This window comes from Gouania willdenowi, chromosome 8, assembly GCF_900634775.1.
Source record: "Gouania willdenowi chromosome 8, fGouWil2.1, whole genome shotgun sequence".
Classification (NCBI taxonomy): Eukaryota; Metazoa; Chordata; class Actinopteri; order Blenniiformes; family Gobiesocidae; genus Gouania; species Gouania willdenowi.
Window position 1 is genome coordinate 22100491 of NC_041051.1, and position 21018 is coordinate 22121508.

At 38.1% G+C, this 21018-nt stretch overlaps 1 protein-coding gene across 1 annotated transcript in view; it reads right to left on the bottom strand.

Annotated features, from left to right (window-relative positions):
• Positions 1 to 254: 254 nt before the first annotated feature.
• Positions 255 to 21018, bottom strand: part of LOC114468532 (SH3 and cysteine-rich domain-containing protein 2-like) — a 38416-nt gene continuing 17652 nt past the window's right edge. The window contains exons 2-11 of the mRNA XM_028455496.1: positions 19575 to 19923; positions 16144 to 16238; positions 10932 to 11016; positions 9106 to 9221; positions 7432 to 7498; positions 7180 to 7292; positions 5893 to 5981; positions 3907 to 3958; positions 2752 to 2889; positions 255 to 557 (exon numbers count right to left, since the gene is read on the bottom strand). Coding sequence (XP_028311297.1) covers positions 459 to 557; positions 2752 to 2889; positions 3907 to 3958; positions 5893 to 5981; positions 7180 to 7292; positions 7432 to 7498; positions 9106 to 9221; positions 10932 to 11016; positions 16144 to 16238; positions 19575 to 19923 — 1203 coding nt within the window. The 3' untranslated portion in view covers positions 255 to 458. The remainder of the gene's footprint in view (positions 558 to 2751; positions 2890 to 3906; positions 3959 to 5892; positions 5982 to 7179; positions 7293 to 7431; positions 7499 to 9105; positions 9222 to 10931; positions 11017 to 16143; positions 16239 to 19574; positions 19924 to 21018) is intronic.

Genomic DNA, 21018 nt, shown 5'->3' on the forward strand with positions numbered 1-21018 from the left:
TTTACTGCCCTCAAAAAAGCTGTAAATGTTTTTGCACAAGTGTCCAAATCGTAGAAGTTCTAACATCTATTTTGGTTTTAAATCGGTACAATAAAATATTCACAATGTTTGTGTAATTTTGATTTGGTTTTAAAATGGAATAACCAAAGAACAATGGGTACACAGATCTGTGGATCTCTTTAAGAACAGAACAGATCAGAGAAATAATCAACTTTTAACCTCAGACTCAGATACTTTGTATCTCACAAAGCTTTGAAAGATTCAATACCTAACGTACACCTTACAGTTGAGAATCACTTCTTTTTGTCAAAAAAGGGAAACTGTAAAAAAATCGAGTCAACTTAATATTACCATGTCTTAAAAGCTGTGGTGTTGTTTTGCAGAGTTGTTTATTTTCAGGTATTAGACAAAGGTAGACGAGCAAAGAAGACAAAGAAGGAACTCCTGCTGTCAGAGGGTTAGATCTCCTCTATGGAGTCAGCTGGGACCAGCCCTCTCTTTTTCCCACTGCTCAGCTTCAGAAACATCTCGCCGTCTTCATGCTTCCCCACACAAATCTGAAGACATAAAATAGAGATATAGCTTCTCCAAAAACGTCAGACATACTTTCTCAACTCTGCAATGAATGTCCATGTTCTAAAACAATGTACTGAATGTCTTCTGGATGCAGGATCAATTTTTAATCTATGTGGAGTAGCTTCTGTTGTACAAATGGCACATGTACTACTTGGGGTTTGAGGAGCAACTTAAGGGGATATATCCATTCATCCATTTTCTATAAACACGCCTCTTGCCATCAGGGTCGCAGTATTTTCAGCTCGTATTTGGATGTGAGTAGGGTACACCCTGCACAGGACACTAATCTGTCACAATCACATTCACTATATTGACGTTTTCAGGTACTCCATTCAACCTGATGTACATGTTTTTGCATTGTTTGAGTAAGCTGGTGTACCCAGAGAGAACTCAAATATGGGGAGAACATGCATGCAAACTCTACAAAGAAAGGTCACGCCCAGATATTAAACCCAGTGCACCACAGGTCTAATTGTGCAGTACATGATACTTCCAAAATACATTTACTGTGCTAGAGGATCAAGAGTTCAGCTCTGAACATGCTGAGGTGTGTGTGACTACACTGCACATTTCTTAGAATATCTATGTTGCACTTCAAAGCATGTATTCTGCATTCATTGAGTTTGTGTATTTGGGATTCCCTGCCTGTGTGTGTGGATATTTATGATTGTAATATGTGCAGCTCTTCTTCTGTGTCAGATATTTTGGAATGGTTACACCTACCTGATAACAGAAGAGGATATTAACAACACTGGCAACTAGGGGCATGGATATTATTTTTAATTGACAAGGAAAACCAACCACCTTTTTTAACACCTGCCTTTTGAATTTACTGAATATTTGCTTTCATTTGTAATGGGAAGGAGTTTATTTATTTATTTATTTATTTATTTATTGAAATGCTATTTAGAACATTATATCCACACATAGTTTGGAAACTTGGAATATAATAACAAAACGAGAAATATTCAAGTGAATTGAGTATTAAGTAAGTATCTCACAGCTCAGTCAAGTCACCTTAAAGCTGATATCCGGAGTTTCTGAGAAATCTATGTTTATGTATGATTCTTTTCTCTACTGCTGGTGGTCATACATAGACATTAATGTATATAAGTCCCTCCTTCGTCCTGTAGACCCCTATACAAATGGAAATGAACGCCAAGTGCGCCCAGCCAATAGGCTTTGACTTCCTGGAGCGAGGATTGTCAATCAAAGTAATCAAGATTTGGCGACATTTCTCATGGACAGGTAATAAACATGTTTTAATCAAAAGTTATGGCACTCTGACAATAAATGTGGAGTTTTTGTAGTTATGTGACTTTGTTATGTTTTGTAATGTACGTGCACAAACGTAGAGGCGTAGCTTGTGGTAGATTGGCAGAGGCAGGGGAGGAAGTAGAGCTGTTGAGGGCGGGACATCGGATAGCAGCTTAAATATGGTTACTGAAACAGTGTTATGTGATCATAGATCGTAGCGCATGATAATATGTTTAAAAAGTTTTAGTTACTGTAAGCAAAACCTGTGCAAGGGCATCAATCCAATCCTGTCACCAAAATGTTTTCCAATTTAACATTTTCAAGTTCTTATTTGCAAAGTAAATTATCTGTGCATATTTCTTTTAAGCTTTTGTGACTTCTTTAGGGATTTTTTTTTTTTGCTAAATCTCATCTCAAAAATGAAGCACCAACAAAATGACTTCCTACTGACTTCTAACGCTGATTTGGTGCCACCATCTGTCTTGCTCGGAGTTTATACAGTACAGTAACAATCATGAATAGTTAATGTCTGAACTATAGAGTTAGTCATACTATGGCTCATTAGTCACAAATAATAAGCCAAAACAACAGATGTTTTGCAGGCAAGAGAATTTAAAAAGTAGAAAAATTGTATAATAAACCATCAGCTGTTTTTAAAACAAGAAGGTTTAGACAGATTGTGAGAAAATTTAGGAGAACCTAAAATGACAATCTTAAGCTAAAATGAAGGCGTTATCACACTGATGGGTCATTTTGGAGCTAATCCTATGATTGTTGTGTGACCAGGATGATGTCACCAATTAATTTGGCTTCCCCGTCCTAATACCGTACCTCTCTGTAAAACAAGTCCTGACTCAAATATCGGTAAGTAAAATGAGGCCTGATTGGATTGATATTAAGACACAATACAAGGTTTACCTGGGATTCCCTCACTGCCATGTGTCCTCGCTCACGGCTTCCATCAAAACTCTGAATGACCCTCCACACTCTCTCTCCAGGTCGAACCCTTTGCACAAAGTTGGCTGGAAAAAATCCAACTCTGTCGCCACTTTTACCCTAAAAAAACAACACAACAGTGGTCATTTGAATCACAGCCAATTCCTTTAAGGTAATGTACCTTTTAGTGAACACTTGTCCACTGACTGAACATCCTGTTAGCCTGAATGAACTCCCCCATCGAGGAGACTAAAGACCCAGATGCACCCACAGATGCTCATTTATTTCCATTCAAAGTAATTGCATCCCATTACTGGCTCAATGAAGACATCTTTGAAATAGCGTCACAACAAAAGTTCATTATGTTAAACTGTTTGTCATTCCCCATTTTCTTTCCCTCTCACTCCCCCATGCATGACAGACAATATGGAGCAATATAAAAGCCTGATTCAGAGACTTAAATGAATCTCCAGCCACAATAATTGTCCTCGACAACAGTGTTTCTCAAAATTTTGGGCCCAAGTACCCCCTTTTTCTTATTTCTGAATCCAAGTACCAGCTACTGTATGTCCAATAAAAATGTTTGGCTAAGAAAACTATTTACTATTTAAAAACAACTATAGAGCATAATGATGGAATGAATGAGCAATAACACACATTTCAAAGAATATTATTTTATAAATAAGTGGAAAGAAACAGTATTTTACTGTATTTTAGTTGAACTCTATTTATATTTCACAAAGTGAAAATATAGAAAGACAGTTTATGATTGTGTGTTTTAATTTAAAAAAAGAATATGATAATTAAAAAAAATAAAATAAATTCAGACATTTCAGGTGACCCCATTTAAACTCCAGGCGACCCCACATGGGGTCCAGACCCCAAGGTTGAAAAACCCTGATTTATGGGTTCCTGAATAAATTAATTAGTTGTTATCAATTCTGGTCATCTCATGCCTGGGGTGGGACCAAGTGTGACACTTTATTTGTTAATTTTCCTCTCTCTCTCTCTCTCTCTCTCAAATACCCCCTGTACTGTCATTGTGTAGCCCTAGGGGTACACGTACCCCCATTTGAGATACCCTCTACAATACACCAACAGGCACACACAGATATTTGCAAATAGTGGATTACCTACCTTCCACCACTCCTCATTAGAGTCGTCAGTGACCTGCACGCGATCACCAGGACTAAAAGAGATAACAGAAGAAGGTGTAGTAGTGATTGAGGTGATGGGGAGACAAGAGTGGGATGCATAATGTAGAGGTGTGCAAACGTTACAGATAAGATTATTTATCTGTCACAGGACGCCGTGTTACAGTCTGCTGTAAAACCATCGGGGTCAAAGGGTGAGTGACTATTTGTGTCCTTTTGCAGAGGTGACAGATCACAGAAACCAAAGTCATGAGATTTACATCAAATACGACTCGCCCGGAATGACTTACTGCAGCAACGGGTGCTGAAGCCAACTGGTGTATGCTAACAATGGGAGCTGTTGGTTTTTGGTGAGACTTCTCTTACAGCAGGTGACTGCTGTCCTAGTTACACACAGGAAGACGTTGCCCAGCTGTATTTCTGTACATATAGCCCTCTGGGAGTCTGCTTTCACTACTGCCCTCAATGATCACAGCTTACAAGCACACACATAAATTATAGAACAAACCAGGGGTTTCAAATGTATAGGTTAGGGACCCCAAAGTGGGCCTTGGATGTGTTCTCTGTGGGCTGTGGGCATTTTTTCAGGCTACAAAATGTAAAATATTCATCTCAAAGGGAGTTCATGCCAAGTGTTCACAATACTGTGTGGATGAACTTCACTTTTGACTTCATTTTGTTTTGTTTTTAACTTGCCTCATTAGAGTGTGGCTAGTTATTAAGGGGTCATGGTTTGGTTATTAAGCCAAAGTGATTTTGTTTTTCAAAGTGATTATTTCAAAAACCTTTTAGTCACTTCTGTACATTCATTATTTTCTCTTTGAATATGTCTATTGTGCCTCCTGTCTAGCCTTTCCAACTCTACACCTGACAAACCTAATAGGCTACAGGCAGGGATGGACTGGCCATCTGGCATACCGGGCATCATCCCAGTGGGCCAGTACGGTTCGCTACATTTTTTTGTCTTTTGACGAACAAGTTGAGGCAGACATGGTAACAGGCGGCCAAAATAGGTCCAAAAGTGGCAAAAATGTGGCAAGAAAAGTGTGAAAAGTGACCAAAAGCAGTCAAGAGTGGCCAAATAAATGGGCAAATAAAGAGGAACCAGGTGGTATGTAATGGCAAAGGATAGCTAACATTGGCAAAATGTGGCAAACAATAGTGAAAAATTGCAAAATATGGAAGAAAAACAGGGTGGTATTTTTTGGCAAAAGGTAGCTGAAGTCTGAACTTTTGAAAGGGCAAAATTGGATAAAGGAAGTTGCAAAATGGCCAAAGGAAGTAGGAAGTAGTTAAAAGGGGTTAAAAAGTTTCCCCCTTTTAAGGTTTTCTGGGCGAATAATAATTAAAATGAAGACAAAGATATATACATATTAAGTATCACTGACTTAATAACAGCTTCTACTCGGTGTCGCTGATAACGTAGTGGACACACACTCACTGGGGCAGTGGTGCCCTAATGGTTATAGTATAGCTGCCCCAAACACTGGTTTGAATCCAATGTGACATCAGTGTGAGAGCTTAAACCTAACCTAACCTACACAGTAGATCTGTGGAACTATCTTGAACATGAACAAAGTGACATTCTCACAAACCCTGGAATTTCATAATTTTATGTCGTCTCTTTTCCTACAAAGCGTCTCTCTCATCTGCCTTCCCTGCCTCTCAGTCTCTCTCCTTCTGTGATAATCCTCCACGCCGCCAGCCTCCCATACGTCTGTCCTGCCTTTCATCTTTTACTGGTTCATTGTCTTTATCCTTTCCCCTGCTGGGATCCCAGCTCAGTCGTTCTGAGCTCTGCACAGTAACAGTGACGGGTTCTGAGTTTATAATTAGTCGCCCTTAAGGATGCCACGGTGCGTCTTTTCTAAAAGACAGATGGTTTTTACACAGCAGAAACGACACATTTAAAGTGGTATGAAAAGAATACACGAACAACCACATGCATGTCTTCTTCAGTTTTACTCACTGGAGTTCCAGGTCATTTTGCTCCTGAGGCAGAAACTTGTAGAGGGCTACATATGTGTGGATGGAGTGGACTTCTATACGCTTGGGCACCTGGATGGATTAAGATGAAGAGATAGTAGCTGTGTGTTAGAAATGCACTGTAGGTTTATTGCTAAGTATCACAAAGTGGGTCTTTGATGTGATGGCTTTGATAGTTGTGCTGATTCTGTACACGAGCAGAAACTGATCTGCTATGCATAGTTAGTCCCAGGTAAAATGGTTCCCAAGTCTTTACACATAAGAAAACAGTGTTCAGAGGTAAAAGTAATGGATTAAGTAAGTACTCACATCACTGTAATGGAGTTGCTTTTATGGGTACTTGTACATTTTTGAATATATTTCTAAACAAGTCATTTTACTTGTACTTAAGTATGTTTTAAAACAGGGGTTCTCAACTGGTCTCACCCTGGGACCAACATTTTGTCACGGTCATTAAATCGCGACTCACTTTTTTTTAATTTTATTTTAGAATTCAACCAACAAAATGTAAAATAGCTGTTGAAAACACACACATATAATCTTCTTTTTAAAACAAATACATACATTTTCCTGTGCAACATGCATTTTTACAGTATACCTGTAAAACAAAGGTTTCTTTCAAAATAAAAGACAAGTCCAACATGAGAGACATTAAGTATTTATTCTTTTTTGACCAGCTGTTCGCGACCACTAGTTGAGAATCACTGTTTTAAAAGAAGTACAGTGATTCGTTACATATCTACACCCAACTGTTACCGAGTACATTTTTGGTTTTTCTTTAAAAATTATACAACTGACAATGTGAAAATACAAAAAATGAAATGTTCAGACAACAATCAAATGCATCACATCATAGCTAATCGACCAGATTAAATGTAATCCACAATGCCAAAACAGTATTGAATCTGAGTTATTTTCTCAGATTTAGAGTTCATATACTTAGATTTAAAATTTTTATTTATTTCTTTTTTAATTGTACATTTTGACAAATCTTTTATTTCATACAGATGCAATTGTAGAAAATAAATTAAGTTCTAATTGTGCAACATTTAATCTCTTCCTTATGTTTATACATGAGATGTTTACTTGGGGGTTGGGAGGTGACTTTTTCTTTGAGTACTATTCATTTGAGCTATTTACTTGTACTCAGTAATGTATTACTACTTGAGTAGGATATATCAGTACTCTTTACACCTCTGACAGTGTTTCACGTGAACTTCATTAAGTCTGAACACACTCTAGAGGAGTTTAATATTAACGGGAGGATTACTTTTGCACTGCTCTCCTCTGCAGGAGTCTGAGCTTGCTCGCTGTTGTTTTTCGCCTCCCCCTCCGCGTCCGTTTTTGCCTCCCCCTCCGCGTCCATCTCTGCGGCTGGAGCGTCTGAAAGCAGCGAGAACTTTTCTTAGAACGTGCACACGACAGTGCTCCCATGTTATTAATCCCTCTCCCGTCTCATGAGTAGATATGCAAACACAGGCCAGCCACATACATGAAGGCACGGACACACAGCAGTGTTTACCTCCTGCCTCCTGAGTTATCTCCTCCTCCATGCTGCACTGTCTCTGCCTCTCCTCACATCCTTCATCCTTATCAAAAGAGGAAACACAGAAGAGGAGGAAAAATATGGCAGCAGCAGCAGCAGCAAACTGACAAAGAGGATGCATTTGATAGTGGGATTATGTTCTTCAACACTGAATTATTCTGATTAATGTGGTGCTGCGGTGACGTCTCTGCGGTGATCAAAGATGACAGTAGGGTCACATTGATTTTTAAATGATTCTTTCTATCTAAGAAAGCATTTCAAAATGAAATAAATGTCAAAATAGATCAAAATAACCTTGATGAAATGACTACGGACATTTTCATCCAACTGGACACATTTTTGTTCCCTGATTTGCTTTATTTTGACGTACCTCCTGCTGTGTTGACGAATAAGCACGTGTAACAATATTCTAGAGTGAAGTTTAGCTAATAATTCACCTGAACAGGCACTGCGTTGATTACATGTTCTTTAGATTATTAATATTATATTATTATTATACAGTATATAAACTCTATAAACTCAGATTGGAGTTTTTGTTTTCGTAACATGTTGGCAAAAATAAATGTAAATAAATTCAATACATTCTACTTTTTTCAACTACTGTAGATGTGTCCTTTTTAACACAATTAAAGAGCGAACATTTCATAATGATATATATCAAGTTAGTGTTGAAGGCTGATTTGTCTTTTCCTAGATAGTGCAGTAACGTTCCTGGCCTATCATCTTATTCCTAAAACGGAAAACTCGCATTCAACACTAACAACTGCCACGACCCCTGCATCTGATGAGTTACAGTCCAAGGTCAAGTACACAAAACAGATTGAAACATCAACGATCCACCTCAAAATGTAACAATTTTCATCAATAACAGTCACGAACTACATTTTGTAATAGTTTTGTTATTGAACTGCGCGTTCCACCTTGGCGTGGTAGCTGCAGTACCCGGTGTCATGTACCGAGTGCGTATCGTACTGAGATTGTGTATGTGCGTGTACATGCGCACTACCGGAAAATACATTTTTGCTAAATGAATAAATAATTTTTGTTTATTTTTGCTTTCAAAGTGTTTTATTTGATTAGGTTAGGGTTAGGGTTATAAGCTCAGTACGGAGGTAAACTGAGTATGTGACACCGGAATAGGAATGAGATCACTGACGATAATTTATTAATACTTCATTACTTTAATAAACTTTATTTTAAATTATATTTGGTCTTGATGTGATTGTTTTATCCATTCTTCAAGTAGCACAGAGGTAATAGAAGTCTATGAAGAGGCTCTAATAATAATAATAAAGTATTAATACTGACTGCAGGTTTCAAAGAACTTTTAAAAATACGTTTTTTTAAAAGATGTTCCACCCCCTCTACTATGTGCCACTGGACAACCTAATCTACTTGCTAGATTTATTCCCTCTTTGTCAGCAATTCACATTTATGTTTTCATTTAAATTTCATCAGTTACTGTACGATAACAACCATAACCTATGAAGCATTTTTCCTAATGAGGGTTTCTAAATCCGTGGGAACATTTTGACGGTAATGAGTGGTGGAATAATCCAGGTACTGCCCCAATGACGACCTACGCCTCAATGCACGACCTCAACTGAGTGATACAGATCAATACTGATCAATAGTGTAAGGATGTTATACCAAGCTCCGTGTTGGTGACTCTGACAAACTTCCAAAACTGGAGCGGCTCATCTGTGCCAAGGATGTCCCGTAGCGTAAAGCAGCATACACTGGATCTACCCGTGTGCGCACAGCCTCTGGAACAACACACATGTATGCAGACAGACACACACACACACGCACAGTCATGTAACTCATGCTTTCACTTAGAATTGTCGGTCAAACACACTCCTTTAGACGAAGCACATTTGGTAATGCTGCATGCTTGGATTCCATAATGCAGGATATCTGTTGTGTGCCTCTTCCAATGTTGGGGTGACGATCTAATTATAACTGTGGTAATGCAATCAGTGTCAGTGCCAGACCAAAGTGACCCACTTAAGATGAGCGAGAGGACTGCAGCCAGATGTTAAAACGACGTCAAGACGTTCCAATCGGCATGCTTTGATTTATTTATATTGGCAGGAGATGCGTCTCAGTTTGATAGCTGTAAAATAAGGCTGTGAGACACTAGAAAGGGAATTTGAGATCAGATTTAAATTGTGTAGATTCTCTGAATGTCGACACTGCTGCTGCTGCACTGGCGTTATCACAATCCTCCTTGAGTTAGATTTCCTTTTAAAGCCTAATAGCAGTTAAAACGATGGCAGAAGGGTTTTTATCAGCAGTGCCACATGTGAAAAAGAGCAAGGTGTGAAGTTATATTAAACATTCCCTTTACTTATTCACTTTCTGATGAAATATTCTGTTTGAATGCAGCGTTCACACAGCCAACCTGGTATAAATCAATTCAAATGAAAAGATCTTGGTGCAGTATGTAGGGTTTGAAAATGTGGCTCAACATCAGTGGGAGGAAAAAAAAAAAAAAAAAGGAACTTGAAGTTTCATACATAATACTGACATTATGCTGTCATTATCTGTCCTTAGCAACAATAAGGTGTCACGAAGGCTGCCATTAAGTGTCATTTGCAAAATTATGACACCTTTCGCTAAAATTATGACACCTTTGGCGTTATGTTGGCATTTCTGGAGTTAGGTGGAGGGATCTAGTGGGGTCATGTAGGGTTAGGGTAACAAACAACACCTAATGACAGCTTTCATGACACCTCATTCATGCTAAGGACATGCGTCATGTCATAATAATGACAGCGTAATGTCAACTTTATGTATAAAACTTTAAGTGAAGTGTATTTCCCCTCTGCAGTCACAACACAGGTTTCTTTTAGGAGCATACAATACAACTTATTCCATGATGTTGTTACAGATGAAATGTAACAGTATACAGTATGTATGATTGTTATTCAAGGCAGAGACTTTGGTGCTGATAGTGATAATGGCAATGTAGACTAATTGTACTCAGATTGGTAAGTGTTACAAGGAAGTGACAGCATGAGGCGCGAACCATGATTCAGAGGGACAGGAATTATGATAAATAAAGCACAGCTTCCCCTCGCAGGAGTTTTTCTGAGCTGAGACACAGAAAAATGATTTGTTTGATAATGAAAGGAATGTGAGACAATAGTTGGATTTATGCTTTAAAATTTGTTTACACAAGAAAAAGTAAGAATAAATCCCCTTGGTGACAAAACCTATCTCAACAACACTATTTCAATATTTTGTCAAATGATTTGTATAGTGAGAAATGGTTCCTCTAGTGCTTCCAAGAGGAGCTGAACCTATTCTTTCTCCTCTTTTTTCCACTTCATTGCCTGTGGTTTTATTACAGCATGCACACATGCACGTCAACATCTAAAGATAAACCGAAAGGTTAGACAAGAAAATAAAAGCACAAACAAAACCAGGACATGCAGTCACGCACGCACACACGCACGCACGCACACACACACCTCGGCTTGGCTGAACCTCCTTGACGACAGCGAATTGGTCGCTGATGAGCAGTGGTGAGCTGAAGTTTCGTTTGAATGCTCCTGACTGAGGGAGAGATAGGAGAAAACACTTGTTCATAGACTGTGAAAAACACAAATTCAGCATGCAGCCTCACCTTTAAAAACAGCAAGTGCACATATAAAACCGTATACACAGTGTATCCATAACAGATTATGGTAATGGGTCTGCAACCTGCAGACTCTGGAGCCTAATGTGGCTCTTTGACTCTTTTGCAATGGCTCACTATAGCTTTAAAAAAATTTTTTTTAAATAAATAGTTCTTTTTTTACAGAGACTAATAATGATTAATGACAAATAAAATCAAGATATAACATTTTGTTAACCTAAAAATAAATCACGTTGTACAATGACTCAGCACTTTCCTACTTCACCTCCTGCAACATCTACAGACCATTAGCTTTCCTGCACCTGTGGCTAACCTTAAGTTTTAAATCCCTGGTAGGATAACTAAAACAACAAAAACACTATTCTGGAAGTAAATAGAGATTTTAATTGTGTGGGGACAGATTCATTTAACAATGTGCCGGTTAAATATGCGTGCTTTATGTGCGGCGAGAAATTAGCAATTAGCATGCGATGACCAACATGATCATGTGTTACCAAATTCAAGTTACTTTTTGTAGCCTTCCAAATACATTAACTAAAAACATACGTGTTCATGTAAATTGAGATGCATAAGAATTTGAAGATGCAAGATACTGTAATATTTCTTGATGTCAATTTATTTTATTTTAAACTGTTTTTAAGTTGCCATTTACATAATCAATATAAATCAAATCAAATGAAATCAAACATTATACTATATAATCTAAACAGTATAGAATTTAATATACTGTATTGTCTTCATTGAGAAGGTATTTTTAATCTTGAACCCAGGTGAGATAGGTCAAAATGGCTCCTTTTAGATTAAAGGTTGCACTGGTAAATACTCATCTATTCACAGTGCTTATCTCATCTTCTAAAGTTTGCATGCTATTAATAGGTATTTTAAATATTGAAGTATTCAGTTTTATCAACATTTTCTCTTAACTAATTAAATAACACAACGTATTGGACAGTCAATTTGTCAACTTAGCTTAAAAAGGAAATTTGTGTTCTTTGCTGTAACAATGCTTCTTAGGAATCAATCTTAGGCGTTTAGAGAGCCCTTTGATTTCACATTTAAATGGTCTCACATTTGTAAGGGCCACCTGTATCATGCTCTTTTCAATACACAGCGTCCTTAAGATTTCTGAAGTGGTTCTCGCGGGTTTTCATTTCTAGCTAAGATATAATATCCTCCCCTCCACTCGCTGGATAAACACACAAACCCTTACTGAACTCACTCTCTATTTGGTGCACTACGCAGTATCTACCTAGTTTGATTTGAAGAAATCCAATATTTCTAAGTATTTGTCTCTTTTTCTAATTAGATTTCATAATAAATCTGATCATGAATCCATTGATCTTGTCAACCAAATAGTCCTAATTGTAATAACTAATAATAACCCTTTGTTCTTTGGTTGTTCCATTTTAAAACCACATCCAAAATAACAAATAAACAATGGTTATTTAGTTTTACGGACTTAAAACCAAAACAGAAATACAGAAAAATCAAAAACCGCAGAATTTTTCTGTTTTAAAATTAAACCTTCTGTTTGTGTGATATTTGGATATTTAAGGGGAAACTCTGGACGAGAGCTTTATGAGGACCAACAGATGATTGTTTGATAAAAATGATGTTGTAGCATGTTGTTCACCTCACACTGATGGCAATGTTACGGTCCTAATAGTAACAAGATAAACTGGTGACTGACTTTTGACTGTGAGGCTGGTGTGAGGAACAATAGATGTTGAAACTTCTACGATTTGACACTTTTGCAAAATAAATTACAGCTTATTTGAGGTCAGTAAAAAATATATTTTTTGCACTAAATAATACTGCGAGCCACTAACGGCAGCCGTCAACACAGACAGAAGTTGATCACAAGAAACAAGGAGCACCAGTAGATTAATTACACCACCTCTGGTTCCTTTGATCACATATCATGTGCATGTTTTACGTAACATACATTTCTTTGTTTTGATTTATTGATGTATTAATAATGTTTCAATTCACCAGGAATGTGATTCAAGTGTTTTTTCTCTTCGTTTTTGTCCAGGAGAAAAAGTCCACCCTTGTTTGTGCGTCCCCTCTGTGTGGTGAGCTTAAAACATGAAGCTCTCGCACCAATTTTCCCGTAAATATTAAAATATCATACAAAACAGAAGATTTAATTTCAAAACAGAAAAATGCTACTTATCTGGTTTTTGACTTTTCTGTAATTCTGTTTTGGTTTTTAGTCAATAAAATAAAATAACCAAACTGTTTATTTGTTACTTTGGTTTTTATAAACAAATAACCAAAGAACGAAGGGTACACGGACTCAAGGTATTCTAACAATAGTCCGTTGCGTAAGTTTTTTTTTTTTACTTTGTGATAGAGAGAAACCAAAAAAAAAAGACTTCACAGATTCAGGGAACACATGCTAATTATAATCAGGAAAGCCCACAGACGTGCAGGATTTAAACTGTGAAGAGCAGTGATGCTGTGACGCTACTGAGTTTTTCTTTTATAGCTCTTGTTCTAAAACATTATCTTGCCCTGGATGACACAATCAGCAAGCTGTACAAGTGCATATTTGGATATGTTTTGTCCTCTTGGTGCACAGATGTGAAGAATGACTTTGGTTTTTGCAGGCTCAGCACTTGGCTTAACATTTCACTTTTCACCATATGTTTTTGTGTTCTATCAGCATTTTTTCTGAAACAACACATAAGAAGCTTGACTAATGCCGACTATGCACGCAGGATCATCCATCCACCCATACGCCAACGTTTGCTCGCTCCTTTTCGGGGGTTGCAGGGATCTGCTGGTGCATATCATTAGCTAACCACTACAGCACTGTTTTTAAATAATGACAATCTTGACTATCTTGGGTTAACAGAGAATCAACTCTCGAGGAGTTGAGTTAAAGGTTATTTTATTTAATTTCTCAAATTCTCAAAGACTCCTGTGTTGGGCTGGACAATATATCAAACTTTCGATTTTGGCGATATAGAAAACAACAATATTGCCTATATTGATATATATTTTTATAGTTTGTTTTGTATCAATACACTTGTTTTAGGAGTCGCTACATTCTCTACTTCTCAGAACAGCATGTAACAGTTTGATGGTTTTCTGAGTGCGTCCTAAACCAAACCCTCTCCTAAACAAGCCACACTATCAAACTCACTCACACGTGCTGTCCCTTAGAGGAGAAAAAGCCAAAAGTGGCACACATTGTGCAGCCGTTTGTTAATAAATGTGTCTGGGTTAAATTTGCTGTTGTAAAATGCCACACAGAGTAGTCTTTCTATAGTAAGACTATTGAGTTAAAAAAAAAAAAAATCAATATTTATATCGTACATTGCCATTTTGAGAGAAAATATTGAGACATTAGTTTGGTCCATATCACCCAGCCCTACTCCTATGTGCTATTTAGAGGCTCCAACTTACCTGACATACATGTTATTGAACTGTAGGAGGAATAATGAAGCAGCAGGAGAAAACCCACAAAAAGCACATGGAGGACTTGCACACTGCACATAAAAAGGCCCCAGGTGCCCAGGCCCTTTATACCACCATCTTTATTTGCAGCAGTGTGAGAACGGCAGAATCTGCATGTTCTCTGTGGGCCTGATTGGGTTTTGCTCCTGTCTTTGTGCACCATTTCAAACATAAAACTTTAGCTGGAAACTGTGAAAAGACCAATAATATGCATGCTGTGGATTGGAGAGGCAGATCTAGGAGGTGGCCAATGATGGTTAAGGTCACGGTGGGTCAGTGCCCACTCCTTAACCAGCAGAAGGAATTTTGATCATTATGTTTAAAATGTTTCTTGTCTTAAATGGTCTCTATTGTGGTTTAAGACAGATAGATCAATGTAAGCCCTTTATTGCAAAGATCTTGCAAGCAATGAATAGCCAGTGTTTGGAATAACGGCGTTTAAAATAACGGCGTTTGTTTTTCAGTAACGGGGTAATCTAACTAATGACTTTTATGCCGTTACAACGCCGTTATAGTTACTGAACGTTAAATGCGGTGCGTTGCATCTATTGATTGATTAAACTTTTATCCGAAAGCAACCCTGGCTTCATACACAGCTGTAGTGAGGAGGTGGGTTAAAAACAAGGGGAGCGATTATGATTGGCTAAGGCGACGTGCCAGCACACACACACACACACACACGCCACACGTGCACGCACGCACGCACACACACGACAGATTGGATGAAGCAGCAGAGATGGTGAGCGTGGAGCAGTCTGATAAAAAGTTTTTAAGGTGGCGATACAAACACTATTTTAAATTAATTGTGGTCAAAGGCAAGAACGTGTATGTGAAGTGTTCATTATATCCAGGAGTGAAGACTTTGTCGACATTCGTTGTAAGCAACTCAAATTTAATGAAGCACCTCACGACACACGCATCTAAAAAAATCAGAATTCTTTGACATATAGCAACTTTTTTTTTTTTTAACAGTAACGCAAATAGTTACTTTCCTTGGTAATGAGTTACTTTTATTATAGAGTAATTTAGTTACTAACGCAGTTACTTTTTGGAACAAGTAGTGAGTAACTATAACTAAATACTTTTTTAAAGTAACGTTCCCAACACTGTGAACAGCTTTATTGTGTTAGACACTCTGTTTTTTTTATGTTTTTTTTTAACCAATAGCATTGTAAAGCCTTTTAAATCCATGGTGGATTGACTTGATTCTAACTTGATTTAAATGTAATCTTTGCAGAGGGAGGCTATGGCACCATGCATAAATTAGGTACAGAAAATGAATGGGGTTATGTTTAGTTAAAGGTGCACGCTTAGGCTTGAGATGATGTGTTACAAAATAATGTGCACAGACTGCATCAGTTTTTTTTTTTTAAAAAGACAAAAAAGAAAACTAACTGCAGTGTAAAGTCACACCACACCAGTTATCCCTTAGTGGCACTTAAGTAAGAAACCTAATCCAAAGAAGCAAAACTGTCCATTTACAAATTAGAGATAAAGAGTGTTGCAAAGCATTAAATGAGAAGCCATCAAGGAGGAGAGCATCAAAACCAATGTGTGTGTGCGTGAGTGTGTAATCGTACCTTTCCGTAACATGGCTGTTGTGAAAGCTCTGAGGTGCACCACAGGTGAGCTGCCATTTTGCAGGTTTTACACCGCAGAGCTTGTTTAGAGTTTCCTGCAGAGATTAATAAAGATTACAGATTGTATTTAAAACAAAAATAAACTCCAGCCAAAAGAAAATAAAGCAGTTCTTCGATCTTACGAGCTAGTTCACATCTGCTCAGGCAGGAAGGTCAATCAAGATTTGTTCCACTATTGTTTTTATCAAGCTGATGCTAACAGCTTCATAATCAACTGTTTCTCTCCTGGACAGATTGGAAATTATAGCTGAAGACGGTTCAGTCATAATCGATTTGGTGTTGAGTCATCTGGCTGTTTCATCTCGGTTTTCACGTGTGATAATGCAGTGCTTATCTGATGAGAAAGCCCCTATTTATTATGTTTGACCGATTAGTTTGCTGGGGGTCATTTGATCCTGCAAACCAAAGAGGACTGATGACTGCACTTGGCGGGAGTGAAAAATACGTTCCACCCGAAGCAACAAACAATTTGGCCATTCAACAAAAACAACGTTTTCCCCTTGAAAAGAGCAGAATAAGGATAGCACTTTCCTCAGTAATGAAACAGAGGTATGGTGTTGCTTTGGGACTGCACTGGGGGACAACTTGTACGATACATCACATAAACGAACCTACTATGCATGCAGAAAAACAGAAAAGACACAAACACAAGGGAGTAGGTTGGTGTTTGTCATCAATCATAATGACAGGAAGTATATATAGTTGGGAAAACTGGTAGTAGGAGCTCATAGAAGTGGCAAATTAGAGATAAAAGCAGTCCTGCTTCTGCACAGAGCTGCAGAAGAAAAGGGCAAGCCAGTAATTTTAGACATACAGACTAGGGAGTGAATTTAATAAGTTTCCTAAAACTTTAAATTATAAATGTTCAATCTAGTCAAGCAATGCAAGTACAAACACCAAAAGAGTTAAACTAGAAGCATCAATTTACATCAGTTTTTTGTAAATTTATAAAAAAAAAATAATAATAATAACTCAGGTTTTTAAGTAAAAAATAATTCAATAAATTGAGGTTTACAATGGATATTAAAAACCTCTTAAAAGCAGGGAAGCTTCACCATCAGGATCAGAAGTATACTTCAATCATCCCGATACAACTTTTTCACTTCCGATATGATACCGATATTGCAGCCTTGCATATCGGCCAATACCGATATTGATACAATATCTGTACGAATCATGCATACTTTAATTACTTATTTTGTCGTGTAGAATGTTAGAAAAGGCTTGATCAAGTGATGTTACTCAAACAGAGAACAATAGGCAGCAACAGTAGGTTACTTTGTTGGAGTGTGAACCACAGTCACCTACGGATAGAAGTGCTGGAGCGTAAAAAGAGCTTATATCGGTGATTTTAGATGCAGTCTGATAAAATCCGATACAGTAGTTCCTCGTTTATCGCGGGGGTGAAGTTCTAAAAATAACCCGCGATAGGCAAAATCCGCGAAGTAGTTAATAATTATACATGTTTTAAGGCTGTAAAACTGCTCACCACACACTTAATACTCTTTTCTCAGACAGGAATTAACATTTCTCTCTTGTTTAAAGACTCTCAAAGTTCAAACCTTCGTAGAAAGTAAAAGTTCTCTCTGTAGCACTAAGCTAGGATAGCATTAGCCGCTAATCACACCGGCTTTTTTCACTGGTGGTTTATGTTTATGAGAGGAGAAAAAGGAGCACAGCTCCTCGCTTCAGCAGGCAGTGAAACTCACCGAGTTGGATACGTCGCTGGTGGGCGGGGCTTCGCTTCAAACGAGCATATAAAGAGAATGGGGACATTTTTTAATCGACACGTGCCGAACGTTTCGTGCGGCAGATGAGTCCGGTGCCGCAGAAGACACATTCTGTGTCAACGCAGCATTAGCCAATCAGGACACAGAACACAATGCGCGTTCATACGCTGTAAAAAAAAAAAAAATGCATGCAAAATTGCTTTGTAAAAAAATATGCAAAACACAGAGGCCACGAAAGGTGAATCGCGATATAGTGAGGGACAACTCTATTCGTTTTCTGGCTGATATTGGACCGATATCTGATATCAGTATCGGAATGGGGCACCTCTAATCCCAGTGGGTAATTACTTACTTACAGAGGCTCAAAAAATATTACAAATAAAAATAAGACTATAAAACTTACATGATTTAGGATAAAATTGTAAGATGAGGAGATGACTTCTGATTTGCTCATTTACCATCATGTCTTGCACACTTGCATTTAGTTGCAAATATCTCATAGTCAGCAATTGGTTGTGCCAAAGCTGTTATAATTAATTTTAGTCTGTAAGAACATTTTTGCCTCATTTTTAATTTGTTGGTATAAATTATCAATGAAATCATACCTTTAGTCATCCTGTATTTGTTATTACTATTAATACATTATTTATTAAAGAAATAAACACTACTTGACTGCCTATGTTGCTGGTTTACTTTAACTACTTCCTTTGGTTTTTGACAGATACTCTATAGGAAGCTGTTCCAATTTTTCTTTTTAAAGAGTTTTCAGTTGTGGTTGCTATTTCACAGATACATTATAAGGTAAAACTAGTCTGCCTCACAGAGTCTTACAATCTTTATTCCCACTAATAGGAAGCTTACAGTGAGTTTAGACTGTAACCCTGTAAATGTAGACTGGCTGCCACAAGCCAGTTAGTTGTTTTTTTTTCTCTTCTAGAAAAAGGTGGAATGATATAGAGATAATAGTATTATTCACCTCAGTGGTCACAGTGTTATTTTTCATTTCATTTCAACTTCTTGTTGATTTCGTTCTTCAATAAAAAATAAGAACAAAACATACGATAAGTCAACACACACACACACACGCACAAACATTTGGATGAAGAGTAGCAGAAATACAATCTTCCTCCTATCTAAACAGAAGAACTACAACAATAACTCTTGGAATTTGAGAACGGCTATTAAGGCCGTTACGGATATTAAGTGTATACTGCCAGCGTCCAATCAGGTTTATGTTGCCTTGCATTGTCACTACTAGTGCATTAGAGTTGGTTTATTGTCAATATTGATACGGTATATGAACAAAACGAATTGTTTCAAAGCAGCTGATCAGCTTTCGCGCATGGGGGAAAACTGGTTAGCATTGCTGCCCAGTGCCCAATTGAAATGAAAATGTTCTGTTCATTGGTATGATTGGAAGAGTCATTTCAAAGCAAATATATTAGCAGTCATTACATTACTTTAAGTCAAGATATACAAATCTTACAGTGACATTATGAATAGGACTGAATCTAATAAGTCTGGCTGGTATATTTTGCTGGTCGGTTTTGGTTCAGGCAGAAAACTAAAGATTATCTACCATTTATCTTTTCTACTATGAGGCCTAATTCTGATTGGAAGAATATCAAACAAACACCTTACCTACTATCATGTGCTTGCAGTGCTGACAGTTAGTGGACTTCCGGAAAACATGGTCGTGGAAAGAGTGGGTGATCTGAGGCTGTGGAGGCTTTGGGGGCAGTGATGGGGAAAGGCTCAGAGATGGGGAGTGGGAGCAGATTGAAGGGTTTGGGCTGAGAGATGGAGAGATGGATGGGGATCGTTCCCCGATGAGTGGGGACCCTGGAGCCAGAGGGGGAGATGGTGGCTGAGTGTCCATGATAAAATCCAGGGGTAGGCGAGCGTCACTGTATGACCTCTGGAAGAAGTTCTCCACACTCTTGCTGCGCATCATGGTCTTGAAGGACAGGGATCTCTTTAGTCTCTCGAGCTGTGCACACATTGGTGTGAGAGGAAAAGGAGTATTAACACAAGAAAAACAACAAGCAATAATGAATGTTCAATACACCCTCAGGACATAATGGGCAATAACAAACCATAAACACAACTGATCCGTACAAAATTGAGAGGGAAAGAGTGACTAATGAATCCAATATCACCTCTTTCATAAACAATGCATCCAAAGCACATTCCTTGCACATTAGCCCATGTTTCAACCACAAGGAGGAAATTGTCCAAAGTTTGACACATAGGCTGCATCCAAATAGTCCCTCCTATCTCCTTTCCTATCCACTTTTCCTGAACCCTGTGGATGACGTCACGGGGTTAGGGAAAGGTGTTAGGAGACTTCCTAAAGGAGATAGGGAAAGGCCATCACGATGTTTTGACAATCAGACGCACTTCCACAAGGTGACGTAATAATCTCTGACGGCGGCGAAGGGTAGTGACGTCTGGCGTGGTGGAAAAACTACAAATTTCTGAAAATGGACAACTAAAAGAGCATTTATAACACTCCCCTGTGCCTCTAACCACTGATAGAATCTCAAATACAGTATCACAAAGTTTGAATTTAAATAAAAGGAAAAGAGGCTACTAGGCTAATAGGAACAAAAGTGAAACTAAAAGAACATCACATTGAGAACAGTTGCTCATACTCACCTTCCACTCAAAAATCAACATTAATCCAAAAAAATAAATCATGTCTGATCCCTTTTTCCTTGAACGACAGAGTGCTCTGTTTTCGGTCATCGTGAGTTTCCCTGAAAGCTCAGATGAGCGGGTCCCTTTCAAGGAGACATATTATGAAAAATGTTCACCTATTAAAACAGTTCCCTGTGGTCTAAATGGCATATCTGTGCTGGTGTTTGGTTAAAACATAACGTGAATTAAGCAACAGAAGAGGTTTAATAAGTTATGTGAGAGGGGGGTGTGTCCCTGGATTTGCATAGACCTCACCCTTCCCTGCCCCATATCCTTCACTGTGTAGAGCCGAGACACCAGCCTCTCCCTCCTGCTCCGCTACGGTGACACGGCTGCAGCTGCAACTTACCGGGACAAAATTGAAGCGGTTAACTTCTTGAATAAG